The sequence below is a fragment of the Pelecanus crispus genome, chromosome 4 (genome assembly GCF_030463565.1).
Source record: "Pelecanus crispus isolate bPelCri1 chromosome 4, bPelCri1.pri, whole genome shotgun sequence".
NCBI classification, from domain to species: domain Eukaryota; kingdom Metazoa; phylum Chordata; class Aves; order Pelecaniformes; family Pelecanidae; genus Pelecanus; species Pelecanus crispus.
In genome coordinates, this window is record NC_134646.1 from 69,438,366 (window position 1) to 69,461,333 (window position 22,968).

Here is a 22,968-nt window from a genome sequence, read left to right on the forward strand (position 1 = left end):
CATAGGCAATTGCTCTTTTTCCAGTGCTGTTGAAAGTTAGTAAATTCAGAGATGATTCAGCAATGGTGATTTGGGAACTGAGAGTTGCAACACATGAAAAAAAATCCTGGAGTCATCACCGACAGTTTTCTAGACCCATTGGTTTTGTGTGCAGCAGCATCCAAAGCAAGCCAAGAGCATGTGAGGGCGTTCTCAGCTTGCATTGAGAAAACAGTGTGTCCTGTCACCATACATGATGTTTGTGTGGCCACAGCCTCAGTGCAGTACCCCATGCCTCCTCCCTCTCCACTAGTTCACGTGCTCACTTCCAGAGAAGAGTCAAAAATCCCTGAGATACATTTTTTTTAAATTGCTATTGTTTCAGGTCAAAAAGGTATAGTCTTGTTTCCATATACTTTTTTTTAAAATTTTTACTTTCTAAGAATAAACAAGAATGATCAGGATCAGCTATTGTACACTCTGAAATATGAAATCTTTTAAATTAAGCAGTAAATATGTTACCAGCACTTCAAGAGCAGTCAGAGGACAAGGGCTGGTAGAGGAGAGTGTAATTAAAGATGAAGAAAAGCATCTGAATTTAAGAAGTATCACTAGTTTGTCATACAAAGAATTAAAAAAAAAAAAAAAGACTGTTTCTTCTTTTTCTTTCTTTCTTTCTTTCTGGGCTTTTAGCACTGTTGGCCTGTCTTCGAATTATCTAGTGAAAGCAGAACTATTGAATATGCCATGACTGGAATTTGTGTTCCATGTTGCAGAAGCACCTGTAGCTGACTTCCACAAATCACATGCACGGAAGCTGATAAAAGCAGCAATCCCAAATGAACAAAAACAAAACAGATGATAATTGCTGGAATAGTAAACAGATGGCTTCAGAACTGGAAGTTCTAACCTTTTTAGAGACCATTATATAAGATCAGTAAATGCCTGTTGTCTAGGAAGTTAAAGGGACCTCCATCCTCATACTGGTGCCGGCATTGGTAGTGGAAAACTCCAGGAGGGTGTAGAGTAGAGATACCCTACAGCCTAATTCCAAGTGCTACCGAAATAGGCTTCATGGCTTCTGGTAGCATCAGGCTGTAACCTGCAGTTCTTCCTGACAGGAGGGTTGCTGTATGAAACATATCTTTCTTCTGCTAGGAATGCTTAATGCACAGTGCACCTTTTGTAAGCAGAGCAGAATAAAATTTAGAGTAGCATCTATTGATGGATCTGGCTAGAGAAATTCAACTGCTTCTATTAATTTTACACCTTAATTGCATTCTCTGCCTTAAAAGTAGTATTTAAATACACCATTTTTGTACCTTGTTAAATCAACAGCTAGAAAATGAATCACTACAGGTAAAAGAATGAAAAGCGAGATGAGAGACTTAAGTGGTTAATGAATATATTAATGCATATTTGTAACCATATTATTTTCCACATTATTTTTATCAAGGTAAAATTTCCTAAAATACTTTGAGCTTTTTATGTTGATGTTACTTATACTGGGGAACTGAAAAAAAAACATTAACATTTTTCTATTCCTGTTTTTATGCATTCTCTTAAAATGCCAAAGTCTCGAGTTTCCTAGCGTTCTTCTGTAAGAGGTAAATCGCTGCATGACACTTACCAGCATATATGCCAGTTCTAGTTTTGCAACATCAGTCCTGCCTTTTACACCTTGTACAGAAACCTGTACAAAAACTAAAACATAAAGCGTAGGACAGTCCATCAGAGAAGAAAACCATTATAGTCAACTACTCAGAAAGTGCTGTTTGGTAGTAGTATAGCACACTGCATTGTGATTTGCAGTCCAAGCAAATGGGAAGGAATCATGGTCACAATTACACCAAATCCTAGTACGCACTCTGTTATTGAACAGTGTTGTTTGGAAAAATGGGCCGTAATGATTTAGTACAATTCCTAGTTTATATACGGAAGTAACATGCCAAATCATTTGAGAAGCCTGAACCTTTAGCTTTTCCTGTCTGGCACTTGCCCATCATTAAATAAGGTTCATGTAGCTACTGCTTTAAACACAGCAGAAATACTGTTCTTTAAAGCACTTTGCATAGTTTGCAGTTTCTTGATTCCCAAGGCATACATGCTCCTTTCAGATAACAGCAAAAACAACCAACCCCAAAACAAAACAACATTCCAGCCCTATCTCTTCATTTAGCTGTTCAGCATTTCTGTTTATTGCTAAGACTTTAAGTTGTTCTCCTGGCCACGCCTGGAAAGCACCTAAGCAGTAGGAGTGAGGAAAGCTGCAAGGCTTCAGCAGGCCGCCCTAGCACCATCTCATACGTGCACTTAATCCCATGGCCATAAGAAAAGGCTTTAACTTTCCTCACAGCAAGTGAGAGCAAAGGTTCAAGTCTGGCGAGGTGGTAAATTTGAGAAAGTAACCTTGCTGACTAAAGTCTTCTCTGTCAGTCACCTACAATTGCACTCTCTTCCCTACTGGAAGGAAAAGACCAGAGTAACAAGAGCATGTGCAAACCAGAAAAGAATCATTGAAAGCTTTGGGTTGGAAGGGACTTTTAGAGGTCATCTAGCCCCCCCCCACCCCCACCCCCGCGAGCAGGGACAGCTTTAACCAGATCAGGTTGCTCAGAGCCCCAGCCAACCTGACCTTGAATGTTGCCAGGGATGGGGCTTCCACGACCTCTCTGGGCAAACCCTTCCAGTGCTTCACCACCCTCATTGTAAAAAATTTCTGTCTTAGGTCTAGTCTAAATCTGTTCTTCTGTAGTTTAAATCCATTATTCCTTGTCCTGTCACAACAGGCCTTGCTAAAAAGATTCTCCCCATCCTTCCTATAGGCCCCCTTTAAGTACTGGAAGGTCACAATAAGGTCTCCTTGCAGCCTTCTCTTCTCCGGGCTGAACAACCCCAACTCTCTCAGCCTTTTCTCAACAGGATAGGTGCGCCAGCCCTCGGATCATCTTTGTGGCCCTCCTCTGGACCCTCTCCAGCAGGTCCACATCCTTCTTGTGCTCAGGGCCCCAGAGCTGGACGCAGTGCTCCAGGTGAGGTCTCACCAGAGCAGAGTAGAGGGGCAGAATCCCCTCCCTCGACCTGCTGGCCACGCTTCTTTTGATGCAGCCCAGGATACGGTTGGCTTTCTGGGCTGCGAGTGCACATTGTCGGCTCATGTCCAGCTTTTCATCCACCAGTACCCCCAAGTCCTTCTCTGCAGGGCTGCTCTCAATCTCTTCATCCCCCAGCCTGTATTGATATCGGGGGTTGCCCCATCTCAGGTGCAGGACCTTGCATTTGGCCTTGTTGAACCTCATGAGGTTCACACAGGCCCACCTCTCCAGCTTGTCCAGGTCCCTCTGGATGGCATGTCGTCCTCCTGGTGTGTATGGATGAATGAAGGAAAAGGGTACAAGACAAAAGCTAGAGGCAGAAGAATAAGGACACAAGGAAATGCAGGTCATGGGAGCAGTACCTGAGTTACCAAGGGTTAGGAACTAGGGTTAGCGAATAGAAATGCCTGTTTCACCATGTCAGAAAGGCACATGGCCTTCTGGAGAAATGGCATGAAAACGTAAAAGAATGAAAATTGTGTTTCAGATGATCTGTGAAAGGTAACAGTTAGTCACTTTAGCTGTTGCACAAGCTGTCTTTCCCTCTTGCTATGATGTAGGAAAAAGTTTAATCAAAGTCAGTCAATAATATTTCAGTAACACAAGCTAATATGTTTTAGGTTGTAGTCGTATAATTACTGACTGTTCTCAACTAGACTGTTCAGCCTTGTGAACGCTATGCTTCAGCAGATTCAGTCTTTGATAATGTGCACCTAACTCCCATGGTGGACCTGATTTCCTGAAATGCAGCAAGTAAGAGCCATTAAGATATATTCTTGCTACTTAAGCATCCCTTCGATAGAAGAAACTGTGTGTGGGTAGTTCAGAGCGTGATTGTTACCTCCTACCCTTAATTACAGTACATAGAACTATTTTTTTTTTAATCTCAGTAATTGGAAATATTTCCAACTTCGTATCATTCTTGCAGTTCTTGAAATCTTTGAAAAGGATGGTGAGAAGCGATGAATTGCACATAGGACACAGATCACTGCAGGAGGTAGGCAGTAAAAATTTAAAACAAAAAAAAAAAAAGTAGGGCTAGAGAGGTTTGAAATTAGGATTTCCAGACTGTACCTTCTCATCTTCTGAGTGCACCCAATTACAGTGCTTTATATATTAGGGAAAAAATTTTTTTAACGATGAGAGTGGTGAAACACTGGAACAGGTTGCCCAGAGAGGTGGTAGATGCCCTGTCCCTGGAAACATTCAAGGTCAGGTTGGACAGGACTCTGAGCACCCTGATCGAGTTAAAGCTGTCCCTGCTCACTGGAGGGGGTTGGGCTAGATGATCTCTAAAGGTCCCTTCCACCCCAAAGCATTCCATGATTCTGTTCTGTGATTCTATATGGCAACAATTAGTGTATGATTCAATCCACACTTACATCCTAGTCTGCTGAGAGATCCCCAGAAAGGGCTGGGCTTCTTTCCATTCTTGTATTACTTATTTTCCTAGATTTGAAACAAAATAAAATCTGTCTATATATTAGTCCTTTCATGGCTGTACTAAATTAACAATGTCAGCAAAAAAAATCCCACCCCAAATTCTTTCCCAATTCCTGCTCTATGCTTTTACAGTAGGCAGCTGGACAGGATTTAAGAAAGGCAGCCTGCAGAACACACCTCTTCTGTGCAAAGCAGTCGCACTAGCGGGAGGCTGACCTAGGACAGGCTCTGCAAATTAACAGGACTTCACCTCTTTCAACACAAACCAACCAGCCCGATCTACTTTCACAACATGGAGAGCGCAGCACAGTCAGGTTCTGATCTCAGTGCTTCTGGAACATAGTGCAGTAAAACAAGAAAAAAACAACCCCAACAGTATATGCAATCTGCCACCACCTCATCTTGCCTCTTATCAGTTTGCTTGTTTGCAAGGGAAGAGGAAAGTGTACTAAACTTTTTCTCATTTTTTTCCCCTTCCCACCCCCACTTCTTTTCTCACAGCACGCTACAAGTGAAAGTCTCGGAGCCGCAGAATTCAATAGACACGAACACAGAAAATGAACATTTGAAGTCCATAAAGATGTGCCTTAATCAGCCCACTGAGTGGAATCTGAGTTTTTCAGCAGCATCTCTCGCCAGCTGTAAAGTTTTTAACCAAAATCTCAAAACTGATGAGAACAAATAGATTGCAGCTGTTCTTGCACTATTATTTTGTACATTGTTCCTGATTTTTTTTTTCTGCTGAATAATAAGCATTTATTACATTGATCTTGAAATGATCTTGTGTGATTTGGCTTTATATTACTACTAGTATTATTCATTTTGATGTACTTTTTCTTCTATTAAATATCAAGTTTCACATCTGACCATCATGAAATTCTTGCCGTACAAATTTATATCAGAATCAGATGTTCCCCTTTAATAGTATTGTGATTTTTCTATGTTCTTTAAGTTTAATTATTATTTGCCAATTTTATTTTTGTGCACGAAAGTTAATATATTATGTAATTTGTGGCATAGGTCACCATGTAAAGATTTATGGTAATAACAATTCAAACAAATCTGTAACAGGTGGGAGACCGACTACCTCGAAGCAAAGCAGTAAAAAGAAAAGGTAAATTATCTGAGGAGATCTCCTTCACAAATGGATTGAAACGTATCGAACAACCAGTTTGTTTCTGCAGTATGCTTTCATCTTCATTTCTCTTGAGAACTTTTGTGTGACAGTGTTTAATAACCGTAATGTCTAAAAGAAAGGCCAAGCCTGCAGGAGAATCTCTTGAAAGATTGTCATTCAACGAACCTGTATCTGCACTTTTTGAGGTTTCTGCTAAATGGTCTTTCTTCCCCTTTTGTTTTTATCAATTTATGCCTGCCACCAATTAAAATGGATGTAAATGCTCTCCCTATTTCATTTTTTTTTCCTGTGTACTTTGGAAATTCAATGTAAACATCAACATTTTAAACTCTACTCAAAGAAGTAGTAAACGGTTGTAGCTGACTGCATTGTAGACATTCCATGCTTAGATCAGCTTTAGCAAGGTTCATGTACTTCATCAAAACTTTATTATTAATAGAGCCATAACAAAAGTGTTAGAATAAAACCATATGATATATTTCTCTTTTCTGGAGTCATACATTCAATAGCTAGAGTAGAGGTTTCTTAATTGAGCTTCTTAAGAAGGTGTCTGTCTTGTACTTGCCAAGAACTAATTTTCCAGAAGGAAGTTCCCTCAGAAGACACTGTATTTTATAAAACAAAGGTTTTAAGGATTCACTTACAATTATCATCTTACTTAACAAAATGAAGATGCAATTCTTCTTTCCAAAGTTTGTTGGCTTGCAGGTGCAATCCAACAACTGACATAGGAGGATTGTTGTGAAAGCCAGTAAGTCTCACAAGATCCCACAAGGATTTTGAGTCACTGAAAGGTCAGACAGTGCAGAACACAATTAAAGAATGAACATTCATCATCACACCACACTGTCATGAGGGTCTTCATGTATCTCGGCTATTTCATCCATTTGGATTCTATGGGGCAAGAAAGCCAAAAAGAGAATTGAACTTCCTGAGGACGAGGCACTGAAGCTGACTTCAGTGGAGCCCCACCAAAGCACAAGGAACAGTCAGGAGTCAGGGCTATCCAAAAAGGGACACAAACCCAGTCTTACAAGGAGTGGAACTAATGCAGCCGGTATCTTGTCCGTGTGCCCGAAGGAGGAGATGCCACGTGGATTTTCTCATTTCAAAGACAGAATAAATACCAGACCTCTTCTGTTACAGGCATGTCTCACCTCCAGGGAGCTGTCTGTTTTCATTAACTTTGAGCCATTGCGATCCTCTCCTTTGTGTCATACAGAGTTTCAGTTGACTGACGAGTTCAAAAGTTTTCAGACAGAAGTCAGATACAGACATAACCCAAGCTCGCTAACCACTTCTCTAAGTCACACAATAAACAACAAAATTAGGAAAAGAAGTGTTCTTGGAGCAGCACTCACCCTTCGTCTTGAAACAGCGACCAGCCAGAGGAGACTCTTACCAAGAGAAAATTTTTGATTTGTAGTCTGGAGAGACTGATTAGGCAAGCATGCAAACACAATCACAAAACTGGTTTTAAGGAACAAAAACTAGTGTAGGAATAAACATCGGATCATTTTAAGTTTGACAACAAATGACCGCTGCCATTCTATCATTATTTAATGCAGAATCAAGTCTTCTAGTCTAGGCCTAGTTTGGCTCACGCGCTCTGGACACCCTGTTGCGTTTAGCCAGCAAAGAGAGAGGGGATGCACAGTAATTGATTCAGCGCAACAAAGAGGCTGTTTTTAAATAGAAATCAGCAACATTATGTTAGCTAGAAAGAGTAACACATACTAAGTCAAGATTTTTCACTGCAGGTACTAAGGTACTTCCAGACTTTGCTCCTTATCACCTTTGGCTGTACTCTATTGCTATCATTTGCAACTTTCTCAGAAAGTCAGCTGCATACATTTAAACCTTGATTATTGCTAGTAATCAGCTTTGAGAAATACAACACACATCTGATCATCCTGCCCTGCAACTAAGCAGCCATCCCTCCTCAAAAGATGAAGTAATTTTTTGTAAGAGCAAACCAAATTTTCTGTCGCATAGAAAACCCTTCTTTTGACAGGGAGCAGGGCAAGGGAAGAGCCCAGAGAGGCTGGAAATTACGTGCCAGCTGCTGGTCACGTTTGTGGCCTGAAGGAGGATCACAGGGTGCTTGAGGCACAGGACGCCAGGAGGCCGGTAGCCCTACACCCAGCTTGAAGGCCGGCCAGCTGCCAGCTCAGAGCAGTTGTCAGGACTTTACCCAGCCAGGTCTTAAAAGCCTCTAGGACCGAGCCTGCACAGCCTCTCCGGGCAACCTCTCTCCTCATATTCCGGTCCGAGGTTCAACGTAGGCCCATTGGTTTTTGTCCTCCCATCACGTGCAGCGACAAAGCGCCAGGTTCCAGCTCCTCCGGACGCCTCGCAGGTAGCTGGGGGTCTCCCCACACCCACAGGCTGACCATGCCCAGCTCCCTCAGCCTCTCCCCACAGCGCAACTCCAGCCCCCCCACCAGCCTGGGGGCCTCCTCTGAGCTCACTGCCGTCTTCTGTTAACAGGGGCCGGCGACGCCGTATCCGCCCCAGAGACGGCCACCGACGGAGAGGTGACTTCAGGGAAACCTGGTCTTTTCAGTACAGCATCCCTGAAGAGATGCCAGAGGCAGAAGCTGCACGTGTGGCGAGGCACAACAGAACAGCAAGGCAGCAAAATGAAGCTCTTCGATTTGTTCAGGAAGGCATTCCCAGAGAGGCCTTTATAAGTTTTTGTTGCTCCTGCTTTGCCTAGAAACTCATTTTAACCAAAACTAAAGAGTGGACCAGCAGTCGTTGAAAGTGTGTTAGTGGCAGAAGAGCAAACCACTCACAAGAGTGAGGGTGAGAGAGAATTTGTAACTGAAATAATTAAAAAGAAAAAAAAAAAAAAACCCGGAACCAAAATGCCCTAAACTTTAAAGCACAAAGGGAGCTCTGATTGACAATCCACTGAGAAAAACCGAAATATGTATTTCACCCCTTTGAACTACGTTCAGGCAGCACCCAAGGGGACAGACACTGTCTCTGATCTCAAGTGGTTGCATATGTGCAAACTCGCACTAGGAGTGTGAAGAAAAGAATTATCAAAAGAGGGAGCTCAGGACTTCAAAATTCTGTTTAAAATTATCAATAAAAATAATTCAGTTACATGAGCTTCTGAATAGCAAATATCATCAGAAAAGTGTGTCATGGCATTTTGTGGTTTGACAAGTTTCCAACAAAAACTGAAAGGGAGGAAAAGCAACACAATCCTGTCTGTTTTCTGTATGCAAGCCTGAAAATAGCGTAACTTTGGGCATTACACTTTGGGAACGCTACTTTTCACTTGTGGCCCTAACCCATTTCTGAGAATTACTAAAGATCATTTACAGTACATTTACCTACTGTAAATGCAAGTTCCTTAGAAAGCCACATTGGGCATCAGTAGCTGAGATGCACACGTGAAGAAATCGACACGAGCTTTCTCCACCTGCCTTGGAAATTATCGATATTGTTTTGTGGTTTAACCCCAGCCGGCAACTAAGCCCCACACAGCTGCTTGCTCACTCCCCCCAGTGAGAAGGGGGAGAGCATCTGAAGAGTAAGAGTGAGAAAACGCGTGGGTTGAGATAAAGACAGTTTAATAGACAGCAAAAGCTGTGCACACAAGCAAAGCAAAACAAGGAATGTATTCACTGCTGCCCATCGGCAGGCAGGTGTTCGGCCATCTCCAGGAAAGCAGGGCTCCAGCACACCTAACAGTTACATGTTTCCAGCACAAATCTCAAACATAGCCCCGGACCAGCTACTGTGGAGAAAATTAACTCTAGCCCAGCCAAAACCAGCACAATTGTAACAGAGATGATCGACAGCCTGTTCCAAACCAAAACCCCAGCATTTCCAGAGTGAGTCTGCTCAGCCACCAGTGACTACCACGTGCAGTTTAAAGTTAATCTTCTATTGTCTCTAAAACTCATGACTATTCCTAGACATGTCATTAGAAAAAGGTTTGTGAACTTCGAAGCTACAAAGAAATCACAGTTGTATGCCACTTCAAAAAGACAGTACACAGACCTTATAAAGTGTTTCATTTTTTGCCTTTTCTGTACGTAAGTATTCCTTTCCTTATTGGATCTTATTTTGTACCACAAATATTCTTATCCTTTTCTAAAAGCACAGTACTGATTTTATGTAACAAGGTCAAGACCAGTAGCAAACTTCCAGGCTTAGATTTGTAAAATCAGTAACTCAGTTTTACTATTTTGACATTACTTAAAATAAAGTGGACACATATCTGCAGGAAGCAGAATTCACAATTAAGATTAATTCTATTTTACATTAACATGAACAATAAAACCTGGTCAGCAGATGCTAATAAATGAAGAAAGTGGGTGCATGAAAGGTAGGTACATTCAAAATTGCTGCCATCACAAGCAACCACTCCAGGTTAAACATTCTCTCTGAATAATGTTAAGTATCAAACCAGCTTTAACTATGTCGTGGTTTAGCCCCAGCCAGCAACTCAGCACCACGCAGCCGCTCACTCACTCCCCCTACCCCGATGGGATGGGGGAGAGAATCGGAGGAGTAAGAGTGAGAAACACTCCTGGGTTGAGATAAGAACAGTTTAATAATTGAAATAAAGTAAAATAGTAATGATAATAATATACAAAGCAAGTGATGCACAATGCAATTGCTCACCATCCGCCGACAGACGCCCAGCCCGTCCCCGAGCAGCGATCGCTGCTCCCTGGCCAACTCCCCCCAGTTTCTATACTGAGCATGACGTCATATGGTATGGAATAGCCCTTTGGTCAGTTTGGATCAGCTATTCTGGCTGTGCCCCCTCCCAGTTTCTTGCACACCTGGCAGAGCATGGGAAGCTGAAAAGTCCTTGACTAGCATAAGCAGTACTTAGCAACAACTAAAACATCAGCGTGTTATCAACATTCTTCTCCTACTAAATCCAAAACACAGCACTATGCCTGCTGCTAGGAAGAAAATTAACTCTATCCCAGCCGAAACCAGGACAAACTATTAAGTATTTACCACCAACAGCAATTTATATTTGCAGGTAAAAAGCATTCTTCACTATAAAGTTAAAAAAAAAAATCCAAGTTTTGTTCAGGTAATGTTTTAATATTTTTTTATTACATGAATGAGGGACCTCATATTGGGAAAATCGTCAAAACATCTGTTTAAAAAAATTAAAAGTTCCTAGAAAAATCTAGACTTACAAATGAGCATAATATAAAAAGAGTTAAATATGACTAACAACAAAGCATGTCTTATTTTTCAAGTCTGGTGTTGACTACCAGCGTGAGCAAAGGACATTTTTCTCCTTTTGTCTTCATTGATCCGCTTCCCGATTTAAAAGTCTTGAAAGATTCATTCTTGTTTTTTCAAGCGCCACTGTTTTAGCTCGTCTTGAAGGCCTTGAACTTGACATTGGGACTGATTCTGGAATTTCATCACTACTGAAATGTAAAGTATTTTAAAGTAAGGCCAAAAAGACTAAGCAAACTGAAGAGTTTTTGTATTAGCAAACTTCAAACATGGTCTTAAAGAGCAAAAGTACTTCTTACCAATTACAAACTTTTTATTTTTTTGAGAAGAACGTATCAATGTTTTCCAAGTGAAATAACAGTATCAGTAAAGATGACCAAGTGTTAGTAGTTGCAAAATAAGCAAAAACCCCCAAAAGATTAGGTGGTATCAAAGTGAACACACCAAATAGGCAAACGGGAATGACTGGCCCTGGTCACCCTACAGTCCATGGATTACTTGCTTGAGAAAGTGAGCACAGCTGAAAACTACAAAGATAATGTCATTTTGATGCTGATATCCTACAAGATCATAAGGGAAGGAATCTATTGTGTATATTCACTTATAGTCATTTCTAGAAGCCTATCAACTACATGTTGAAAAACAAGCAGCAAAAATGTCGAGGGGGGAAAAAGAACTTAAATAAAAAACAAAAAAATTGATTCTTCCACAGAACAAAAAGAAAAAAAGTTAAAAAAGCAGAAAAAATGATTGGAAGAGTAATATTGTAAGCCAAAAATCTAATTTTTGTCAGCTAGAATGTATGTTAACTCTACACACAAAGGTATGTTAAAAAAGAAAAAAAAGTTACAGGCTTTTAAGCAATGATAATAAAATGTGACACTGTCAAACCTGCTATTGTTTCAAAAGTACTAGTTCAAAGAAAATTTTTTTCTTAAATATTTATCTGTGTATTAAAGGATATTAAAGATGCAGGTTTGGGAGAGAAAAACATTTGAATTACATTTCCTTGCTAGAACAGACATCATGGTTTTGATGGTGGAGTCAAAAGAATTTACCTTTCACTACTGCATTTTGCAGTTGTGCCAGTTTTTCTTCTGCTCACAGACCTCACTTCTGCTGCTGCTTTCCGTTGTCCTAAGTATAAGCAAAAGTCTCTTTTCATATCATAATACCATTCCTTTTCTTAAACTAGTTTTGTGTCTTCCTTCAGTGTTTGATATTGCATTGAAACCTATAAATATGCAGTCACCAGAGATAGAATGTGCTGACAAAACAAAACCACCAACAAAAAACCCGCAATGTACCACTTCTCCCATAAACACCTGTACGTTACTGTAAAGGACTGTGGCCAAATTATCTTGAAATCCTGCAGTTGGACATTTTTTTTTCTTTTTTAAATCTGTATTGTTGGTAGAGGCTAAGAGCACAAAAATTTCCACAAAACAGACTATTTTCATCTCTTAATAAAATTTTAAAAACTACAATGGAGTATGAAGGCTGAATGGTTTTTATATCTATACATTCACAAAAAGTTAGTATGAAATTATTTTATTCAAAACAACTAGTATTGTAGCCAGAAAAAGCTAGTGCATACCTTTGCCAGCTTTGTTTCTTGTGGATTTCAATTTTGCAGTTGCTTTACTTTTAACTTCATTAACTGGAATATGAAGAGCATCTTTTTTATTTTCTGTCAAACAGAATAGCACACGCAGAAGTCATAGATAATCAACTTCTAATTTACCTTAAGTACCAGTATTCTAAATTTTGGCTGTTATATAAAAAAGCCACATAATTTTAACCCCACTTTTTCCTTAAACTAGAAATTAGATCATAAGGCTAGAGGAAGCTTAAAATATCACTTGGCTAGAACCCTACCCCAACATAGGTCAATCACACGTAAACTATTCCTGACAATTGTTTAGCCCCTTCCATTGTGTTGAAAGTCAAGCAAGCGGGACAGAAGACCAGCTTGGCTGAACAGGGAACTCCTCATCAAGCTCAAGAGGAAAAAGAAGTTCTATGATCTCTGGAAGCAAGGTCAGGCTTCGCAGGAAGAGTACAGAGCTGTGGTTTGTATACGCAGGGATAAGACACGAAAGGTCAAAGCTCAATTAGAGTTGAAACTGGCCAGTGTTGTGTCAGATAACAAGAAGGGCTTTTAAAAGTATGTTAAAAGCAAGAGGAGGTCTAAAGAAAACATTGGACCAATACTTGTTGAAGATGGTCACCTGACTAATAGGAATAAAGAAAAAGCAGAGGCAATTAATGCTTTTTTTTGCCTCAGTCTTTAATAATGCTGATGGACCTTGGACTGTCTGGTCCCCTGAGTCAGAGGGCCATGAGTGTGGGAACACTGACTTTCCATTTGAAGACACTGAAATTGTAAGGGACCAGCTGTATCAGCTGAATGTCCACAAGCTGAACACGAGCCCAGCAGTGTGCCCAGGTGGCCAAGGCAGCCAACAGCATCCTGGCTTGTGTCAGGAATAGCGTGGCCAGCAGGACAAGGGAAGTGATTGTCCCCCTGTACTCAGCACTAGTGAGGCCACATCTGGAATACTGTGTCCAGTTTTGGGCCCCTCCGTACAAGAAAGCCATTGAGGTGCTGGAGCGTGTTCAGAGAAGGGCAACAAAGCTGGTGAAGGGTCTGGAGCACAGGCCTTATGAGGAGCGGCTGAGGGAGCTGGGGTTGTTTAGCCTGGAGAAGAGGAGGCTGAGGGGAGACCTTATCGCTCTCTACAGCTACCTGAAAGGAGGTTGTAGTGAGGTGGACATCAGTGTCTTCTCCCAAGTAAGAAGTGATAGGTCAAGAGGAAATAGCCTCGAGTTGCGCCAGGGGAGGTTTAGATTGGATATTAGGAAAAATTTCTTCACAGAAAAGGTAGTCAAGCCCTGGAACAGGCTGCCCAGGGACATGGTAGAGTCACCATCCCTGGAGGTATTTAAAAGACATGTAGACATGGCATTTAGGGGCATGGTTTAGTGGTGGACTTGGCAGTATCAGGTTTACAGCTGGACTCTTTGATCTTAAGGGTCTTCTCCAACCTAAATAATTCTGTGATTCCAAGTCCATTGGGCCTGATGGGATTCATCCTGAAGGAGCTAGTGGATGTTATGGCAAGATCCCTCTCAATCATCTACCAACGGTCTTGGGAGTCTGGGGAGGTCCCTGCTGACTGGAAGCTAGCCAATGTTATTCCAATTTACAAGAAGGGTGTGAGGGAAGACCCAGGAAACTACAGACCTGTTAGTCTAACCTCAGTTCCTGGAAAAATTATGGAGAAGATCATACTGGGTACTATTGAAAGGCACTTATAATAATAATGCAATCATCAGGCACAGTCAACATGGGGTCACAAAGGGAAAGTCCTGTTTAACTAATTCGATATCCTTCTATGATAAGGTCACCCGCCTAGTGGATAAGGTGGGAAGGTGGTGGATGTAGTTTTTCTGGATTTTAGTAAGGCTTTTGATACTGTCCCTCCTCACAGCATCCTTCTGGACAAGTTGTCCAACTGTGGGGTGAGAGGGTTCATGGTGTGCTGGGTGAAGAACTGGCTGAAGGGCAGAGCTCAAAGTGTTGTGGTGAATGGTGTTACGTCTGGCTGGCAACCAGTCACAAGCAGCGTTCCTCGGGATTTAATTCTAAAGCCAGTTCTGTTCAATACATCTGTCAATGACCTGGGTGCAGGAGTTGAATGCACCATTAGCAAGTTTGCTGATGATACCAGACTGGGAGGTGCTGTTGACTCTTGAGGGACAGGCGGTCTTGCAGAGATAGATAGAATCTAGATAGATTGGAGCGTTGGGCAATGATTAGTGGGATGAAATTTAACAAGTCAAAATGCTGGATTCTGCACCTAGGACAGAGTAATGCCAGGCACAAGTATAAATCGGGAGAGGAGTGGCTGGAGAGCAGCCCTGCAGAAAGGGATCTGGGGGTGCTGGTGGACAGCAGGCTCAATAGGAGTCAGCAGCAGCGTGCCCTGACGGCCAAGAGGGCAAACTGCATCCTGGGGTGCATCAAACACACCATCACCAGCCAGTCAGAAGAGGCGATTGTCCCGCTGTATTCAGCGTTGGTGCACCCTCACATTGAGTACTGTGTGCAGTTCTGGGCCCCACAATTTAAGAAGGATGTTCAGGTACTTGAGTGCATGCAGAGGAGGGCAACAAAGCTGGTGAAAGGGCTGGAAGGAATGTCCTATGAGGAGCAGCTAAGGACTCTGGGCTCATGTGGTTTGGGGAAGAGGAGGCTGAGGGGTGATCTCATTGCTCTCTACAGCTTCCTGAGGAGGGGAAGTGGAGAGGGAGGTGCTGATCTCTTCTCCCTGGGATCCAGTGATAGGATGCGTGGGAATGGTCCAAAGCTGCGCCAGGGGAGGTTTAGACTGGACTTTAGGAAGCATTTCTTTACTGAGAGGGTGGTCAAACACTGGGACAGGCTTCCTAGAGTGGTCAATGCCCCAAGCCTGTCAGTGTTTAAGAGGCATTTGGACAATGCCCTTAATACCATGCTTTGACTTTTGGTCAGCCCTGAAGTGGTCAGGCAGTTGGACTAGATGATAATTGTAGATAATTTCTAACTGAAATATTCTGTTCTACTCTTAAAATTTCTAAGAATTTTAGGAACTCTCTTCAGCAATCTCTGTTATTGCTAGGAAGTTTTATCCCTAACTTCAAATCTAAATCTTCTTTGCAGCAATTGAAGGACAAAAATAGTGTCTGTTGCCCTTTTTGCTCACAGCTATCATTTACAAATTTGAAGTAGTAAATGCTGCTTTATTTTTAATGATCCCAAATGTATCTGGGGAGGGGTGGGAGAGGGGAAGGGAAAAATGCTTTTCTCCTACAGACTGCTTTTAAAAAGTGCTCAAAAATCCTCTTTCATGAGAAATTCATACCAAAAAGTATTATCATATGTTAGCAGAAAACAGCACAACTATTTTCTCAAAAGCATACTTCCAACTTCCCATCCAATAAATATTTGAAGACATAAACACAGAAGATATAGAAAAATTAAAGTATTTGACACTTCCAGAAACAACATATTAAAGCCCTAAAATAATCCACTAGAAAATATAAACAATTAATTAAAAGAGATGTTAAAAGAAAACATGATCTGCCTAACAGTGGCACATCAATATCTTTGCTTTACTGCTACAAGCAAACAAACAAATTTCATCCAATTGCTTTTCTGCTGAAGCATGTTAAGACTTTCTGTGCCACCAGCACAACGTACACTGCTAAGGCACATGCAGCTGCATAAGCTGTGCAGGCGGAGGAAAGTCTTCCAGCTACTTCCACTTCAGGCTCCTAAATAGCAATAAAAACAAATCTGGCTCCAACATATGAGCTCTTAACAAGGACAGACTGGTGTCAGCACTGAAGATATCAGCTACATACTGCTATAATACAGTCTGCAAGAAGCACAGGCATGGTAACTCCAAAGGCTAAAAACCCCACAAAGTACTTGTTTCTTCCTCCAAGTTACCAAGTCACATTCTAAAGATGAGCTAGTTGGCAGTAGTATTTAGCAGGCACACGAGTGTGCTAAAAAACAAAAAAGCCTATTATAATACTGTCTTTGTTTTTTTAAAAAAAAAAAAGAGCTGCAAGGTGAGCTTAAGACTCAAAATACAGCACTGGTTATACTAGAGTAATATGGAGAATAAGAAAACACAGAATCTGATCAAAAAGCAATAATAAATGGAAGATACTGCAGTACAAGTATTTTAAAACTGTATGCATATTTACTAGATGTTAACTTTTCCTGTTTTTTCAAAAAGTAGATTAATTTAATGGAGGAAAACTAAACTTATTTACATACACATCTAAACAGGTCACTCAGTTGTATACCTACTACTAAACGACACCCCTCCTGAATTACCTTCTTCATTTTGAATAGTATTTTCAGATAATGTGACATCAGTTTCCTCTGTCCTTTCAGAGAGGCCTGTTTCCTGTGTGCTTTCCAAGTGGTCTCTGCCCATATTAGGGTCTTTAGTCAAGTTCATCTTGATCTTCTCAATAGCTCTTTGACAGAGTTTATCTTTCACTTTCTGGAGAAGAGATATTTAATGTTAAATGCTACTTAATTTTAAAACTGTCTCTTTTTATCCATTAAATTTACCCACTAACAGGATTATAGTTAAATTTAGTGTATGAAGGATACAATGTGTGACATGAAGATGATTAGTCAAGTTGAAAGGAGAAACACTTTCTCCATCAACACCAGGCACTGAAACCCCAAAATACTCCCCCTCCCACACCAAAGGAAACCTAAAACACATTAAAGCGACTGGACCTTTCCAACTGAGTCCTGGAGCATTGCTGCCTCTGGATGATATGCCCATAGTGATTTGCATTCTTTTCAACATGTCAATATAGCAGTATTCCTCTGTCACACTCCCAAATTTTACTTTAATTTTTTCCATATTAATAAAATCATCAGCGTAAAAACTTTCATGTCAGTCTTGTAATCCCTTCCCACTTCATCTTAAATCAAGCACCCTTTTCATGTTGCTTAATGATCTTACAGTTACATCCTAAGTTTAGGCATAAAATTTCAGCTGTTAATAATTAACTAAAGATAAGCCATCCAAACCATAGATGACTTAATATTGAATTTTATTTTAATGTAAAAAATTAACTACACCACAGTTATCAAAAGAACTTACTCTACTGAAACGTATCAAGTTGGGCACACTGTTTCACACTGGTTTTACTATCTATGGTAGCAGAAAAACGCAAATTGTACAGCGATATCAGCTCAGATTTTTCTAAATGACTCATCAAAAATTAATTTTCAAAGACTGATTAAAAGAGAAATTCCAGTCACATTATCATAGTAAACAAAAGGCACTTCATTTTTAAGCATATCAGAATATTAGATTGCTAGTGACTAAAAAAATGAAGAACGATGTTCTTTATGTACTACCTCTAGAATCTCCTCAAGCAGAACCAGAAGATTCTCTGTGGAAGAACTACTGAGTTCTAGTGAATTTAAAGCTTTTGCATAAATACGAACATCTGGTGCAGTTGGGTCCATCAAGATTCCGCTGCAAATTTTCATTGCTAAACTATCATGCACTGTTAAGTCCTGTAAAGGAAAGAAATCAGATATCAGAAATTTTGCTGGGAACTATTTACTAAGGACAGCAATGAGATCATTCTGATTTAAGCAGCTAATGACTAATTTTACATGGTAAACATTTTCTTAAAATGCAGTATTTTGAGTACATACACCAATGGATTTTTATAAATACTTTTCCCAATATAGACAATTAGGCACAGTGCAAGTTCCTACTAGCATTTTTTTAATTGTAAGAGGGAGGGAAAACTGAAGGAGGTAGGTCAAGCTAAAAGATTTCATTACCTGAACAGTCACTCACCTAATCCAGCTTCTGACACTAAGAATCTCAGAAGCCCAGACAGCTAGCAGGAAGTGAAGGGGGGTAGTTCTTAATCTCTAGACACAAATATTGCTTTCCTCCAGTTTAACACACTGTACCTGATAGTCCTGAGACTTTTTAGACTGAGGTTTCAGTCCACTTGGTCTGGTCAGGTCCACTAACAGTTCAGAAACATTGCCAATATCTATTTCAGCCAAAGGTGAAGTTGCAGGAGCATTTAACAGTGTTTGCAGAGTTGGAAGATAAGCTTCTTCAAAGCATTCCTGGTTAGACCTGTTTCAATTGAGTCCAACATTAGTAGCATAATGAGGCAAAATTAAACCTTAATTCACCCCTAAATTTTCTCTTCTATGACAAAAGTTCACAGACCCATTACAAAACATCAGTCAAAGCAGAGTGGGAGCAGCCACCTCGGTAAATACAGCCAGCAGGATTAAGACATTAAAACTGCTCCACAGAACCAATTTATTTTAAGTTTTAGCACGTAGTATTTCACGTAAGTTTTAAGTAACACTTCCTGCCTCTGAACAGTTTGAAAGTTCACGCTTACTACCAAAAACCTAACTGATATATACAGATATATTCTCAAGGGACAGAAATACATTTCTAAATCTTTCATTTAGATTAATCTGTCTTCTGCTCATTCCTCCGTCCTGCTACCATTTTTCTTTGGGGATACTTCTCATTACATAAGAAAGCAAAGAAGCCTGGCAAAAAAATGCAGTGGTTAACAAGATTTTTGGAAGAAATATTTGTGCTTTCTTTTCTCAAAAGCGTTAATAACTCCTGCCAAGCAAGCCTAAAAATTATGTTGCACTTGGTTCTGCAGCAAGTTGTCTAAAAGTGTTGTTCCACAAGACGGGTCAAAAAAATTTAAAAGCTAAGGTGTCAAAATGTACAAGGTACTAGTTGGTGAAATAAAGGCTTTTTTGTTTCTGATACTTTTTAACCTCCTATTTGAACCCAAATAACTACAGAAGAAAACTGAGAAAGTCAATAATTTCAAAAAAGCAGATTGTTTGCTGCTGGATTATTGAGCCAAATCAGCTGACCAAAAGACTTTTTGAGCACTAAAACTGGGGCAAGAAAGAATGGAAGCAAGAACTCTCCCTTTCAGCAGCTTTAAGGTTTTAGATTGGCTCAAGCATAACTGAAGTATCATTCAGATTATTTCCTGTAAATTAAAAAAAAAATACATTTTAAAGAAGTCTAGTAGCATAAAGGCACAAGGCAGAAGTTTCTCCTCTTAGGCTGCCAGAGAGTTTATCACTTTTTAGAAATTATTCCATGAATAAGAATTGTTCACTGGTTACGGGATCCTGTCCCTGTTTTAGCATGCCATGCCACTACTGACATGACAGAATATTTATAGAAGTCAGCATCAACATTTTTCCCCTCAGAGTTCAAATATTTCATTTCAAAAAGTAAGCATCTTGATTATATCTGTGACCAGATGGAGAGGTTAACAGAGCAACAACACCCGGAAAACAAATGGAATTTTAAAATTCGGTGAGAGATCAGTACCAAAATTAGGTATGAGCCTCAGCCAAATCTCATTCATTATCCGAGTTTTCCTTTTCTGAATGACAACTTTGCAGACAGTTCTGAATTATGCATGGTAATTAATAATTCTGTACTGAAAATACTGTATTAGTAACAAAAGACACTCCATGATAGATCTTGAAATGAACCGTTTGTGATCCAGAATGCAGATAATGTTTTGAGAGAGAAAATTAACGAGGTTTCCTAACTAAACAGAGATTCCAAATCAATGAGCCAGACTAAGATTTAGGACTGTTCTCTACTGATTTTTCTGATTTTTGCTTAAAGCATACACCATGTTTTTCTCATCTATGAGGTGCCAGAAGGAGTTGCCTCATTTGCAAATGACTTTGCAATTACACAGAATTACTCAGGTGGGCAATCATTAGGACTCATAATAAAAAAAAAAACAAACTCACAGGGTCAGAAGACAATATTCACAGGTAAAAGATTATCAATGTTAAAAGCTTAAATTCATTAGTCACTATCAGAGATACTGGAAGCATATGAAATTAGTTTTTATGTTACTTACTTTCAAAAGAATTTAAGTGGGAAAACCCCATTCTGGAGGAGACTGGGTATTTTTCTTCTCCCACTCCCCACCTCTTCCCCCCCTTCTCCTCCCTGACAACAGCAAAAATACATTTGTTTGGGTTTTTTTTCCTCTCCAAACCAACTCCCCCTATGAACTATTGCTCTTAATGTGGTAATTTATAGGCCACAAAAAATTAAATTCAATTTGTTTTGGAAAAACAGATAAGGTAATATATAATATGCCTAAATTAAATCTTAACCATAGAAAAAGCAGATAAAAACTCAGCTAGTTCAGACTGGCTAAAACCACGAGCAACAACTGAAAAAGTTAAACATTTTTTTCTTTGAGCAAATGAAAGGAGATGAGAATTACTATTTAAGCTTCTATGCTCTTACATAAGCTTTCTACCTCCTTTGTCCACCACCAAAATAAACAGGAGATTTTGAACCTGCTGTGAGTTTTGATTGGAGTATTATTTGGTTAAAAAACAAAACAAAACCAAAACCCAACCCACAACCAACCAGCCCACTGCTTTGATATCTGCTGGGCACCGATTATTTTCTTTTGAAGCATTCCTGCTAGCTACTTTGCAGTGACACTTCAAAGTCGACCTGTAGTGCTCAACAGCATAAATAAGTAAAGCACATCTTTTTAAATTAATCTTTTATTCAGTATCTTGAAGAACAGTTTCAATTTCAGGCTTAGGAAAGAAAAAAAAGTGGAAGGCCACAGGGGTAAGAGGGAATTAATGGAAAGTCTTCAGAATAGTCATAGATTGAGATTATGTATGTTCGAAAGTAATATGCATAGGAGGCTGAACTAGACCCTTTAGGTCTAATTTGCATTTGTGCAATTTCTACCTTGTGCTAGATCAAAAAATGTTCCTAAAGCTGCTAGACCAATGTCTATTTTCACATAATAATTTAAAAGGCCATACCTATTTGCGTAAGCAAATAATGGGAAGAAAACTCCCAGACAGTGTCTAAGCCGAATATCCTCTTCAGTCACAGGATTATACCACAACAAAACAAGACGAGAAAGAAGCTTGGCACTAATCAGCCTCCCAGAGAACATCAGTTTGGCTATGCCTTCTGCAGTTTCTGTCCTAAGTTCTGAAAACTGAAGAAAGAACTGATCATATACACAGCACACCAACCACAGCATTTTTCACTAATACTTTATAATAATAGTCTACGTCCTATTTTACCAATCAAGTCTCTACATTCACAAATTTTCACCTGCATAGAATTCAAAGCTAGCTCAAGAGTAACATTAGTGTCTATCAGGGGCAAAGTTGTGGTCATTTTCTAAGATGGCTATTTTAACATTAAACCATTCATTTCAATTACATATCATGTAATGTTCACATGCAGCCTAATAGGATGGTAAACCTTCTGCAAAAGTCATTTTAAAACAAAACTAAGGCAAATTTTATAGAATTTCTTACCTCACTGTCTAAGAAACCTGAAAGAAGCTGCAGGAGGCTGTGAATCGTAGCAGTCTCTTCTTCTTCTATTGTTTTACTTTCTTCCTCACAATTTTCAGTTCTAATGTGTGCATCTTCACTTTGAGAGTCATTGCCTCTCCTGGCTTTAAATGGCTCAATCCCAAACAGCATTAGTTGATCAAAGATCGCCTTTAAAGCACTGAGCTTTACCTTTATATTGTCTATTTGTAAAACCTATGTTTAATAAGGAAAATACATACATCATCTTACAGTAGACCACCAATGTTAACATTCAGCATAAGATTTTTTGCTTTAAAAAGATTGTTTAATTTGGGAAACTTTTCATAATACTTGGGACAAATTTCAGACTTTAGGAAGGTGTGATATGAGTTTAAACCTGAATTTATAATACAGTTTGGGAACAATTTATCAAGTCATCTATGCATTTTCCATTACATAAAATCAACTGAATTTCACTCACAGAGTAAGCATGCATGTGTGAGATGTAATTTGATTGTTCAACTTCTAAACAGAAAGTCTATTTGCCTGTAGTAGCTCCATAGTGCTAGACACTACAGAAAAAATACATAAGACAATCCCTGCTCTGAAATACCGTATAGCTTAATTAAAATAAACAGTATGTAAAGACAGCAGAGAGCAAGATAGCAATAAAAGTGAAAGTTACCATAGGTTACTGTGTGTATTATAGTTCAAATTAACATTCAGACAAAACCATACATAGTGGGTTAGCCTAGAGATCCTAGACGTGTTTAGCCCAACACCCTGCTTTTGATGGCGGTCTACATGAAGAATATGGGTTTTAGTACATACAGAAATTAATTACTTAAGCCTAAACTCTAAGCTGCTGAAACAACTGAAATCCTCCCTAAACAAACTGATTTTTAATGAGACATACTCAAAGGCAGATTAAAAACAATAGGATTTGCTAACTTTTTAGAAACCCAAAGTTCTCCTGCTATGGTGACTGGCAGCTCTATCATCTTGTCTGAGCCAAGCATATCATCTCAGTGCCTGCTGTCACTTCTCTTGAGTGTGTACATGAACACACTCTTAATAAAGCACAACAGCCATCTACACTTCTCTCAAAGTCAGGGTCCGAAAAGTCAACAATAGTGTCA

The 22,968-nt window shown here is 39.8% G+C and overlaps 2 protein-coding genes across 2 annotated transcripts in view; one reads left to right on the forward strand and one right to left on the reverse strand.

The window, feature by feature from the left end:
* LOC104034235 (ligand-dependent nuclear receptor corepressor-like protein) overlaps positions 1 to 5,202 on the forward strand; it is an 88,179-nt gene extending 82,977 nt beyond the window's left edge. Inside the window, exon 7 of the mRNA XM_075708815.1 lies at positions 5,019 to 5,202. Coding sequence (XP_075564930.1) covers positions 5,019 to 5,202 — 184 coding nt within the window. The remainder of the gene's footprint in view (positions 1 to 5,018) is intronic.
* Positions 5,203 to 10,937: 5,735 nt separating this feature from the next.
* The window catches only part of NCAPG (non-SMC condensin I complex subunit G), a 30,349-nt gene continuing 18,318 nt past the window's right edge, over positions 10,938 to 22,968 (reverse strand). The window contains exons 14-21 of the mRNA XM_009487317.2: positions 21,830 to 22,063; positions 21,320 to 21,501; positions 18,404 to 18,578; positions 17,831 to 17,992; positions 16,781 to 16,952; positions 12,485 to 12,577; positions 11,946 to 12,024; positions 10,938 to 11,078 (exon numbers count right to left, since the gene is read on the reverse strand). Of these exons, the coding sequence (XP_009485592.2) occupies positions 10,952 to 11,078; positions 11,946 to 12,024; positions 12,485 to 12,577; positions 16,781 to 16,952; positions 17,831 to 17,992; positions 18,404 to 18,578; positions 21,320 to 21,501; positions 21,830 to 22,063 (1,224 nt within the window). The 3' untranslated portion in view covers positions 10,938 to 10,951. The remainder of the gene's footprint in view (positions 11,079 to 11,945; positions 12,025 to 12,484; positions 12,578 to 16,780; positions 16,953 to 17,830; positions 17,993 to 18,403; positions 18,579 to 21,319; positions 21,502 to 21,829; positions 22,064 to 22,968) is intronic.